The 13,003-nt window shown below is 37.2% G+C and overlaps 1 protein-coding gene across 4 annotated transcripts; it reads left to right on the forward strand.

Annotated features, from left to right (window-relative positions):
- Positions 1-158: 158 nt before the first annotated feature.
- LOC120335146 (monocarboxylate transporter 2-like) lies at positions 159-9,938 on the forward strand. 4 transcript variants are annotated; one of them, XM_039402640.2, is made up of 8 exons: positions 159-456; positions 747-870; positions 2,860-3,102; positions 3,589-3,732; positions 4,181-4,770; positions 5,650-5,801; positions 7,631-7,872; positions 9,213-9,938. In XM_039402640.2, the coding sequence occupies exons 2-8, from the start codon at positions 789-791 to the stop codon at positions 9,362-9,364; spliced, it is 1,605 nt and encodes a 534-aa protein (XP_039258574.2). In that variant the 5' UTR covers positions 159-456; positions 747-788; the 3' UTR covers positions 9,365-9,938. The 4 variants fall into 4 exon arrangements, with proteins under 4 accessions (XP_039258574.2, XP_077969026.1, XP_077969025.1 ...); XM_078112900.1 differs by lacking the exon at positions 747-870; XM_078112899.1 differs by lacking the exons at positions 159-456; positions 747-870 and adding an exon at positions 1,315-1,366.
- Positions 9,939-13,003: the final 3,065 nt, after the last annotated feature.

Consider the following 13,003-nt stretch of genomic DNA (forward strand, 5'->3'; position numbering starts at 1 on the left):
AAATATTTGGTGGAGTCGAAATACACCCCGAAACCACTGAGGCGTATATTTTTTTCAAGCGTAAGTAAGATAATGGGACAGGTCAGTTACCGATATGGCTTCATAAATATTTCCATAGGAAAAATTGATTTACAGATTATAATATTTCTGGTTCGCATCTTGTTGAAGTTCTATAAGTTTCACCTTCGTGTTTTTTTTTCTTTTTAAATAAAATAGCGGCAAGAATAACAGCTAGCAATTCCATTTGCACACCTTTTGTGTTTCGTCTCGAGAGCAAACAAAAGCCAGACTCGATGTGGGATTAATAACATAACGTTCGTTGATGGCACGTCGAGTGTGGAAAAGCTCGCAGTGTTGAGGTTTACTTGTGACTGTTAAGCATACTCCAGTACTACGTTGTAGAGTTGAATCAGAGCGTAAATAGCAAAGAAATGCGATATTATCGTCAGGTCTCAGGTGTGTGGCGTTGATTTTTTTTCTTTCCAGCTTTCTGACTCTCCTCTTGTGGTCAGTTGATAGTAAGCGGGTCATATTTCATTTGGCTTGAATTTAGATTCAGATTCAGATATTTTATTCATAACAACATTCACCATTAACTTTTCATGGACCTTTAGCGTTCTTGCGTTATGGAATATTGACGTTCCCGAATTCTATTGTACTAGTTTTTCGCGATTTCTAGCTCCCTACCAAGTTTTTGTAGAATTTATTTCGCCAATTCAAAATTTTTATTATCCTTCCAAAAACAGCAATCTTGTATTGAAATTCAATCGAAGACTAAGAAAAACGTAATGCGATATAACCTTGTATCGGTGGATAGCGATTCGCGTCTAAGTCCGAACAGAAGACTACTTCACTTGTTCAACGTTTTGAGTAAGTACATTAACGGGATATATTTCCAGAAACATACCGCAAAACACATACGAATGAGATGCAGCTCTCATCTCATTTAAGCAATCTCACATTTGCTTCGACAACATTTCGATCACCTAGTCCCAGATTCTAGAACAGTCAGCGATAGGAAATGAATAAGGAAGCGTTTCAATTAAATGGATATCTATTTTGATCGTATTATTTTAATCAGATTGCAAGTCGTTTGCGTTTTGTTTGTTCAGATAGCCAAATAGGCAAGACGCCCAAAGGCATTTTGAGAAGGAACGTTTGAGTTATTCGACCATACGCGCCGGTAACTAATTTATAGGTATACTGTAAGTTTATTTCGACTCCATAATCAGCATAACAATGAAATGATTGGTAAAAATAAATAAATAAAAAATGATTATGAAATCAGGAGAGCAAACAAAACCTTAGATAAGGTTTGAAACACACAGAATGTATATAATATGGAAGGTTTTGCTAAGAAGAAGCGGTACGTATTCACTCACCTAAAATAATTGAGCATATTGGCGGGTATGTTTTTGAGTGACCTTTACCTTTCTAGCAAAGGGTCAGTACATGTTGCTATGTATGTGACGTTTATCGTTGCTGTGATCAAAGATTATTTGTTTCCGCTTTCATTATCACATCAATATATCTGGTTGCCACAAAACTGCATATAGGTAGCATAATATCGCTCAACAAGCAGACGAGGTAGTAACACGAATTATGGTCGACACTTGCAATCGCTTACCAACACACCGTTTATGAAATGATAACGGTTACCAGTAAATAAATATTATCATTCAGTGGCCTCGATTCTAGAAGACTAAAAACAGCACCTTGATCGATGTAGTGTGATCGTTAGCCAACGCTCGGCCACGCGTGACAGAACTTTTAAATCCGTAAAAAATATTACGCTTTAAGTGTACACATGACGTCAACAACATGTTGAAGTATTTGTCGTTTCCGTTTGAATTTTCAGATATTAGAATTGTGTGTCACACACAAAATTGTTTACTCGAAATTAGCCACTCCGTTGGATCAGACAGATAGATATTCAAGCGTGGTTGTAAACATTGCCTCGTTTTCGTGGTTTTGCGTGTTATTTGTCAGATTTTAGTTGGTTTTCGGAAAATTAGATGTAATTGAAGTAATTTAATTGTCATTATGTCTTCCGATGAGCTTTAGTTTAGTTGCAGTAATCAAAAATGCGATAGACTCTATATATACATATACCAAAATTAGCTATCAGTACCTGTTAGCGGCATCTAATTGTATATTTGGATAAAAATGATGGTTTTGATCATGTAACTCAGTTTGTAAGTGACAACTTTCCAGAACACTGGCAAATTAAGCATCCAAAATGTTGCAATAGTAAAGTATGTGGAGAATTTGTCAGGGGCCGGGGAAACATCCATGGCTTGACGTATACTATAAATTAGTATGTCTTCCACAGTTATAACGAATTTATCTATCACTATTTCATAAATATATGATTCACCACGAATTCATAGAAGCTTTCTAAAGCTTTGTTTAGGTCGCAGAAGACTTTATATTCACCCCGAGGGAATGGGAACCCGTCTATGAATCTATTCTGAATCATAGGGCAAACCATATCGCAACCTTTCTTTCTGTTACCAGTCCGAGACAAGCATAGGGATAGATAAAAAGGTAGACGAATACACGAATAAGGTCATTTAATCTGCATTATGAGGCAGTTATTTCGGCAGCATGATGGCATGCTTGCCGCCGCACCTCGGATATACCAGGGTGAAATTTATGTGAAAGAAAATTTGCTAGACTTCCCGTCGTCGCAGGCTTCCTTAGCCATCAAGTTCATTCACATAAAAAAATAACTGGCTATTCTCATACCCGACATGGGCTGATAATCAAACGAGAAACCGTGGCTCTTCATATGATTAGGTCACCTTAGCGACTTTCCTCTCCACCGCGATAATAAACAATCTCTGCAAACTTTTTCAGTTGAGATTCTAATGGCTGGCACTGCCGGTGAAGTACCCACCAGGCAGCCGCCAGACGCGGTGTTGCCAGATAGTAAATGGTCATGGCTCGTAGTATGTGGCAACACGGTAATCGGTATCACAACGTTGGGCTTCTTTCGATGTATTCCTGTGTACTTTCGTCCAATAATGCTGGAATTTGATGCCGAGTATGGAGACGTTGCTGCTATCATGGGATTATTTACGTTGGGAATGGCTTTGGGATGTAAGTCCAATTTATTTGTTATTTTGGTAATTCCATTTACAGTCCTGGCAAACTATTCAGTAACCTTGTTTTCATTTATGTTAAACCCAGAGAGAATTTCGGCCTACCCTTATTTGCCATGGTGAATTTATGGTAATTCTTTCAAATAATTATGCTTTTTGGTGAAATGCTACTTGAATCGTTGCATTCAATAGATATCTTCCAACAAATATATAGACTAGCATCGAGTGTCGCTATAAAACAGCTATTTTCATGGAGGAACCGACGTATTTTCACTTCGACGATGCTTAGCAAATTTTATAATAAATGAATGCGGTGGATTGGAATCCGTAACCTTTAACCCGTGACGCGGAAAATAGTTGGTTGCAGTAAAATATATTTTGATAATTTTAATTTCGAAGGGGAATTATCATTAATTTGATAATTACTACTTTTTTTTAATTATGGATATAACATTACTTAACCCCCATACCTTTTTCTGGGCAGGTTTCTTTCTTCCATTTCTGACATCAAAATTTGGAAGTAAACGAACATGTTTGGCTGCTGGGTTTCTATTAGGAATCGCAAATATTGTTTCCTCACAAAGTCACACTTTGGTTTTGATACAAATATTTCTTGGTTTTATATCAGGTAAGAAAATAGGTAATTATTGTTATACTTGTCTTTGACGTTTGTATATTAGGCTGTCTGTATTTGTCAAAATACTGTATATGACTTGTTTTACCTCAGCTTGCATTGCAAAGCGACATGGAGTAATCTGTATTTACATTGTCGCGTCTAGAGTTTACATACGTATGCTGTGTATTGATACGCAAATCAAAATAAATATGCTTAAAAAGGACGGATCCAAGATTAAAAAATCGCATCGAATTTACCTTTTTTTTTTGTATCGGGCGACCTGCTATTTTTGTAGCGAGTGATCCAGAGTGAACTTAAAAATATTTGGTGAACTATCGGCCTTTCGAACATGCATTGAATTAATTTTACGCAAGAATATTGTCCATTATTCAGTCATATTTTCTAGTAAGCTCTTATTTGCAACTTATTCTCCTAATTATATGCGTCATATTGTTCACAGGCTGCAGTGCCGGGATTTTATTTTTTACATCATTATTTTCATCAAGCCAGTATTTTGTGAAACATCGAGCTAAAGCGACTGGTATATCTACATTAGGCCTGCCTATGGGTACTCTTGTAATTGCGCCTATTTTGGAACTGTTAACAACTTTATACGGATGGCGAGGATCACTTTTAATTGCATCTGGAATACTATTTCATTCTTGCGTATCTGCAATGCTATATAGACCTGTGATTTTAGCGCCGACGGCGCCACGTAGAAAGTCTACCCGTGGTTCTATCAGTGGTATGCGGAAGAAAAGCACGCCAACGGAACTAAACGAATTCTCAAAGTCTAAAATTTTGTCTGATTCACCACAATTTGACGATCACGATGAGAAAAATCCAATGACCAAACTAGTTACGCCAACGGAAAAGTCAGATTTTGAAATAACTCGAGAAATGGAAGTGGCTTCCAATGCCCAACAAAATAAGAACAGTTGTAATTCTACATTCAAGAATAAAGTTAAATCTATTATCGACGTCGAACTTTTTAAACTTATCTCCTACGATATTGGACTATTGAGCTCCATATTCTACTGCTCCGGATATGTAAGTTTTTATTTATTTAATTGCTAATTATTAACGGAACTGTTCCAATGTACAGAGCGACCCAAAAACATACAAGTCATATATTGAAACATGGTCTAAATACAGAGAACGTAACTTTTGTGTAAAGCGTCCAAGATTACTGAAAATTGTGGGCACAAACAAACATACACAGAATTTTCAAGTGTTCGATATTTTTTTTCATTTTCGAACCAATGATTAGGCAATTTATGGGTTCTATTTTTATTGTGTCTACCGTGAATTATAGGCTATATAGAAGTTATAAATGTATCAATCATGCATGCTTATCGGCACGATAACCAGGTTTAGTTTTCCGCGATTTTTTTCACTAATAGAAGTAGTGCGTATGCATTTGGATAGCCATGAATATCTTTGAATTTAGCCTTCCGACACTCTAACTAAACGATATACCAGTACTTGGGTCGGAGTCATCAAATAACCATGTCATTTACCAGTAGTTAAGATTGAGTAATTCATTCAAAAAGTTCCCATTGAAATAAATTGAGACGGAATTTGATAGTGTATTTAATTGTTGGTTATTAGTAAAAAAAATATGGCTTCGACTCCAGATTCGAATTTCGAAAAGACAAAAATTTGATAACAAACACACTGTGTCGTATACAAGCCTACGTTAATGACCTTTTAAAATCGCTACAAGTCAACCTAATGCCAATTTGGCTTCTATAGGAAAGTTCAACTTCTTTTATCACTATTGAAAGTCTGAAATTCCTAATTCACACTCCGACTGAGGATTTCGAAAATGAAATACGGCTCCATCTCCAGTGAAATCACGTAAACTCCGACCCCACATTTCTGCTTCTCTTGCCTTACGCATTAATTACTCCAAAAATATTTTTTCAGGTCGGAGCTAACACGTTCCTCATACCATACGCATTGGAACATGTCCACATCGATACTTTGCAGGCATCCACTATTTTATCGTTATTAGGTGGGGCAGAATGCGTCGCCAAAATCGTCACTGGGTTTTTGGGAGACGTGAAGTGCATTAACAAGTGAGTTATGACTAAAAAAATTTCATTTGCGATGTAATTTTTTATAATCAGATTTTTATGTGTTGTAGTTTGACGATTGGCGCATCGCAAGGTTAGGAATACTGCCACTGTCTCGCGCGTACCAGGAGGCTGATAGGCCTGTGCGAGACATAAATGCTTATATTCCTTCTCCAACACCATTTTACTCTATTCTTGAACGATTTACTGAAATCTGACTTTCACTAGCTTGCTATTAATAATCCTTTAACCAAATAATCAACCGAGATAGATGAAAATGCCCGCTTGTATACCTTGGATAACTTCGTCTGCGAAATGGTGTTGTTGTTAGATATCTTTTATCTAGCATTGTTCGTACCAAAAGGCACGGGTAAGCGTCGTATTACGTCATTATACAACAACAACAAAAATGCCACTCCCGCCAAATTTTGGACTAGCTACTATGACTATGCGTAACTTTGACAGGTTCGAGCCTTAGGTGAATGGATATTACCTGTCATGTAATTGCAATATTTACTTTCGCAAGGCATTCGCCAACGACTACAGTAATAATGCAAATCCATAGGCATATAAACAGTCGTAATATATACAGGGGTGGCCAACACGTCGATCGTCACGTCTCGAGTATTCGATCGCGTTTGATGTTGATTAAGTTGAATAACATACCCCCCAAAATTGCCTTAACACTGTTTCATACAGCGCCTGTTGTGTGTTTTAAAATGGGAAGAATATAGTTGCTGTATACCTGCTCAAAATACGTACTGAATACCATCTGTCTTGACTGGCATACGATTCTACAACAATTTCTGCACTGTGCAAAAGTTATTGTCTCTCTCCCAAGAGTAGTTTGATAAATTTTATTCGCAACGGTAGCAGTGTTATCAGAATGCCCAATTTTTTCTTTAATTCCAAGCGAGCAAAGAATCGGACTTGAAGAAAATTGTAAATTAGATACTGAAGTTTGAAATATACCATTTATGTTTTGAGAATATTCATCATTCGCTGTTTATATAATACTTGGACACTTTTTGAGGAATTGAAAACACTCACGACTAAAAATAGGACAGGCCCTAGATCTAACGTGTATGATACGAAGATAAATGATGAAACATCAAATTAACAAGTTGAATGAAGCATGAAAATGCAAATTTTTGTGGCAATTTCATTGATAATCCGACCGCAAAGCCGAGCTTAATGGCAGCGGTGGAATTTTTGTGCGCGCGTGTGCAAATATCTGCGTATTCAGTACTCCTTCGTTTTTGTGTATGGCCTTATTACCGATTAGGCGATCGCGAGGTATTTTCGAAGATTTTAGTCGATCGCGATCGAAAGCAGGTTGGCCACCCCTGATATATATCAAGGTGTTTCTCCAGTACTGTTCGATGGATCTGCAAGTTTATATTTGAATGAGAGTCTATATTATTATATGTGTGTTTCCTGAATATGATTAAACACAGACGTGTATAATATAATCATATAATGAGTGTATTTCGCTAGTGTTCCGTGATGAAAACTTTAAGGTGTTCCGAAAAAATGGTATATCAGGAATAAAATTGTATAAATGTTGGAATTTTTCTCAACTTTACACTTAACACGGCTCTGAACCAGCAACTATTTCATACATTGCTGTTATAACCTGCCAGATGTTAAAGTATCATATAAACATCCTCGTATATCTCTAATAACGGATAACGCGCCCAGAGATCAGTTTCCTTTGCTTCCCAGCGATTTGCTTTGAGCACTTTTTTTTAACTCTATTTATATAAATATATATATAAATCTGAAATATGTACATCTGTATACTAAAGTTACAACATTTTTCAATATTTCAGGTGTATTCTTTTGGCAATCATGGCGGTAGTATGCAGTATAATTGTTGCTACAATAACAGTCTGTGAAAGTTACCTAAGTCTTGCTGTAATAACCTTTGCGTATGGATTATTTGTGACAGCGTATATGGGAATAATACCAGTAATATTCTGTGATATAGTTGGACCAAAAAAACTGGCAACTGCAGTTGGATATCAGGGATGTATTTATAACAGCTTTCTCGCGTTATACCTTTATCTAATGGGTGAGTTGTGCACTTTTTCGTGCGCTCCTAAAGTGTGTGTACCAATATGGAGGTAACTAATTTTGTTCGCCTATTTTACATCAAGTTGTATAAAGGAACGGAAACCGATGGACAATTGGTTAATTCACTTGGCTAACACAGTCAGTCCCTGAACTCGTAATAGACCTAAAATAAAGAAAATCGAAATGAAATTATGGCCTAACCGCAACCTGCTCTATACAACATACTTAAGATGAGGTCGTGATTTTGTTTTCCTGTTTTAAAATTTGAAAACCGCCAAACTTGGCCCGGTGGCCTTACGCGTTCTAAATGTTTATTAAATAGTATAAGTTTCTATGCATTAGAAGTAATATAATGAACGCAATTGATAAAAACTTGTATCACGAGTCGGAACAAGTGTGCGGTTAACGTAGCATTCCGATTCGCATAACGAATGATATGCGTACATTGTAAAATTTGTTCTGACTAATGTTGCCGTATCTGCACTTTCGCGGACATGCAATTTTTCCGTTTAAGCGTTGTCTACTCGCTTTATTACGCCATTTGTGAGGTGGTTAGCATGGGATTCGAACCCAAGCTCTGTAACCTGCGATACCAACATATTTAGAGCTAACACCCTAATGGCGGTTACGGCTTCTTCCGCGACCCCCATTTATACATGTGTACTACAGGTATATATCGGGTGCGCAGTCTCAAAATTTTTTAAAATTGCAAATGGAATTTGTCGATACCAAAATATTGTTTTGGCCCCCACAAACGTATCAAATGAACTAAAAATACTTGAACAATTACTGATTAAAAAACAACAAACCGAGTTAAGATATATTGAGAACTGACTTCATAACAAAATTGAAATTGTAAAGGGAATGTATGCCCACCCTGAACATGGAAAATTTATCCCAGCCTGAACAGACAAACGGACAAGAGCCCGTGGTTTACCATACAATTTAGCAGTCCTATCTAGCTCGCCACAACAGTATACCTTAGGGTTAGGCCATAATTTTATTCCCATTTTCTTCATTTTAGTTCTATTCTGAGTCGAGGACTGTCTGTGTTTTCCAAGCGGATATGCCCACTGCCCATAGGTTCCAGTCCCTTTACACAACTTGATGTAAAGTAGGTGAACAAAACTAGTTACCTCCATATTGGTACACACACTTCTGGAGCGTTTTTATTTGCAAGGCCTGAACATGTAAACGAACAATAGACCGTAAAATTCAGACGTCCTGTCGAAGTTTTGTCATCCCCGATAAATATTGAAAATCTCGTAACCAACTTAGCTCAATGCATGATAATTTTGTTTTTTAATTTTTTTTTCAACATTAAAATATTTTATTCAGGTCGTTTGGTGGACAGAACCGGTGATGTCCGGCAGCCATTTTATTCTTGCGCTACTTTAATCGGTTTGACATCATTTTGTTTAATTGCTATATTCCTATTGGAGAGACGACAAAAGAAAGTCAACAAAATGTTAGCAGACATCGAGACTTAAATAATAACTGGAATTACTATGGCCGTGGCGAGGACTATAGTTGTTTGGATAATGACTTATAGTTAGGGCTGGGCATTTCGAATCGAAAAGTAATTATACGGTTCAAAGTAAAATTTCCAATCTCCGCCATCTTTTTTTTTCTTTCCGCCAAGGTGAATTCCTCAATTTTTTTTATTGAAGCAATATTTTGTTAACGCAATATGACTATTTTCTGTAGTGAGTTATTGCTAAAACGTGCTTCTTATTGTGGGTGAACGCTCAGAAATCTGTCTGAATGATGTATTTTATGTTTCCAGTAATTGATTTATTGACAGGACCAATTACAATAAAACAAAGTCGCATACAATTACATATCTACCAAGTGTTCGAGATTCGATTCGAGAAATAATATTCGATTCGATTCTGAAATCACCAGGTATTCGCAAATGCCCAGACCTACTTGTAATGCGTGTTATGACTTTTTTAATGGCGAGATGCAATTGATAATTTTTATGGAAATCTTACACCATTGCATTTTCTAATTATCTTTTCTGAGAAATTTTCGTACTGTGGAGAAATATAGAAATTAAATGTGGGGCGAGTGGAGTTATATGTTCGTGAAAACTTACATGCGACTCTCATTGCGAATTACGAGCCATTCGAAAATGTTATCAAGTTTGAAGGAAAATCTGACTCCGAATGCAGTTCTGAACAATAAGAACTTTGTCGTGTTTAATATTTCGTTGAGAATGCGGATTCAACTTGAGTTTTCGTAATAAATTTTGATTTCAATTATCATCATTAAGCTTGAAATGCCATTTCCGGAGAATTCAAAATTTGTACTCTTACTACGGCAAGTGTGATTCAATAGGATTGCGACCTTTACTCACATATCAATCAAAACATACCAAACTTTTACTCCATATGCCTGGATCGTGTTCGCTATAGATTCATCTTAATTAAAATAGAAAGAGAGCAATGCTCAAATATATGGACACGTTGATCGAAGCGAAGCAGTCCTTACCTTTGACGCTACCGTTACCTACGGCCGATACCTGTTCGCCATTCCACATTTACAAATCTTTTTCAAAGAAAGAATTTCGTTACACACCACCGACGATGAGCACGTGATCAAAAGAACAAAAAGAAGAGTGTCAGCATAAAAACAAGTTTATTACGTGTTAAAATAACGAATCCCAGAGTGCTATCGGAAATAAATGAGAGTAATAGCCTTCTAAAGAAAATTAAACCACTGAAAATTCCAGTGCAATGAACCAGAAATATTCTTTGACATATTTTAGACCAGGGGTCACCAACCGGTTGCCCGCGGGCACCAAGTCGCCCGCGAAGACCATATGAGTCGCCCGTAAGTCTGTTCCAAACTAAGCTTAAAAACAGCTCTTAAAAGTAAGCTACATCAATTCTGTCCTGCTATTTTAGTATAAATCACGCTTATATGGGAACTAGAAATGACACTATAATAATTATTGTAACCATTAATCTCATTTTTATTTGACCTCAGTGATGTGACGGGTCAACTAACACTCTTCCAATTATGACATCATACTGAGATCACTTTCCACAAACCCGCGCTTTTTCTTGTCCGTTGGTTAGCGGAGCAGTATACAATTATTGATTCCAAAGAAAAATACATCATTTTCACGATGAATGGGAGGTGGATATATTTTTACCACCATGAAAACAGCCTGCGTGTGTCTCATTAGTGGGGCGATTTTAGCGACGGCAAAGCGGAGAGATATTTCACATCTTGTCACGTAATCTTCCGCGCTAACTACTCACTGGTCAGCACAGTACGGACAGAAAAAGCTCGCGAGTCAAATCATACAGCAATCCTATTTTACGAGACCATCGTTTGTTTCAACCTATCCTTTCGAATCAACATTTTTGACATAAACTCAGGATAGGAGGAGATTTACATATATTTATCCCGGGGGAGAAGATAGCCGATAGGACGGCTTAACCATATGACAAACCACGGCTTCTCGCCGGTCACCATTCGATGTCGGGTATGGGATTAGTTAGTTGTTTATTTCCAGAAGCATGAACTTGATGGCGAAGGAAGCCTCAACCGGCCAGCGGTTACGTGAACCACCCTACGGCGGCGAGGAGTCCAGCAATCCTTTCGCACATAACTATCCCCGCATGGGATTCTAACCTGCGAACCTAACGCTTAACACGATGGGCCATAGCGCAGCGACTCACTCCACCAGGAACAAACATGGAAAATGCTTCACAGTGTCCTCACAGAGTTACAGTGTCAAGTTACACGTCGGAGTATAATACTCTGCAACATTTGATAGTACAACTGTTAAGTCCATTTTATCTTAGACTTGTGCAGATTGTTGAAAATCAATTTAAAAACACTCAGTTTTGAAATACAAGTGTTATTGATAGAAATTTATTTGCAACGTTGTGATATGCGTTTGATTTCCTGAAGAATCCTAAAGTTTATTGATGTCTATACTTCACTAAATACCAGTAATTATATCAATAATTGAAGCTTAATCGAGCAACTGACTTTTTTAGAAGTGTACATTGAACTGGTAGCCCGCAGCTTAATCTGTACCCAAAAAGTAGCTCTCGGCTCCGAAAAGGTTGGTGATCCCTGTTTTAGACTAACCAAGCACATCATTCAACTTCGCTAGCCATACCACTAGTCAATTCAGTGACATTAGTGATGTAACAATATGTCATATTGAGATCTAAAATCTGCGATAAAATAATCAAGTTTGTCCAACGGCATCTCCCACAATTCACATTTTACATTTCGAACTATTAAAACATGCTCCCTATGAATCGTTTGAGAAGTTCTTGTGAAAAAATCATTTTTTCCTAACTAATGGATTACAAATTGTGTTACTTGAAAATGAATGGAGTCCCAGGAAGGCTTTTACTAAACGGTAATTACCAATGGTCATCTAACCGCTACATATGTAAGTGTACGGCGATAGATTCGATTTAAAGCGTTTGAATGAGAATGTGTGTCGCATGGACTACTTTTGTGCTGCGGTTAGTCATTAATCTTGTATAATTAGGCACTGCTTTCAAAATTCATTTTGCTCCATTATATTCGCGAACTAAATTATATATGATTTGATTAAAATTGATTTATTTTTGGTTTTCGGTTTCTTTTCCGCCAGTATACTCTCATATACCCCAGTACAGGGGAAATGGATCCGTAGTAGCTGTTTATGCGATGTGTTGAAATAGTAGCATAGGTGGAAAAGAAATGTGCGTACGTGAATTGTTACTGGTTCACGCACGCAATATTAGCATGAGATGATTAAATATTGAATAGTCGAATTGGTGCGTATGAAACCCAACACGCTGTAGAATAATTTATTGCTATCATATTCAATTGAATGCTACCGTCTTAGACTGTTATGCTGTTCTGGAGATTTGCGTTACTTCATTTCGCGATTGCTACGGCTCCATCCAAATATAATTATACACAGCGACGGTTCTCAAACCTTTATGGTACCTGGCCTCCTTCCAAAGACTCTCAACGCTTGTGGCTCATGATTTTATGAAAATACCTAGTTTTGCTTTTACTGTGGTCCCATTCAGGCTCCGCATGTATTTTTATGCGGCACGTTCAATAATTAAAAACCAAAGGGAATAAATGTATTACGGTTAGAC

This window comes from Styela clava, chromosome 1 (genome assembly GCF_964204865.1).
Source record: "Styela clava chromosome 1, kaStyClav1.hap1.2, whole genome shotgun sequence".
NCBI classification, from domain to species: Eukaryota; Metazoa; Chordata; class Ascidiacea; order Stolidobranchia; family Styelidae; genus Styela; species Styela clava.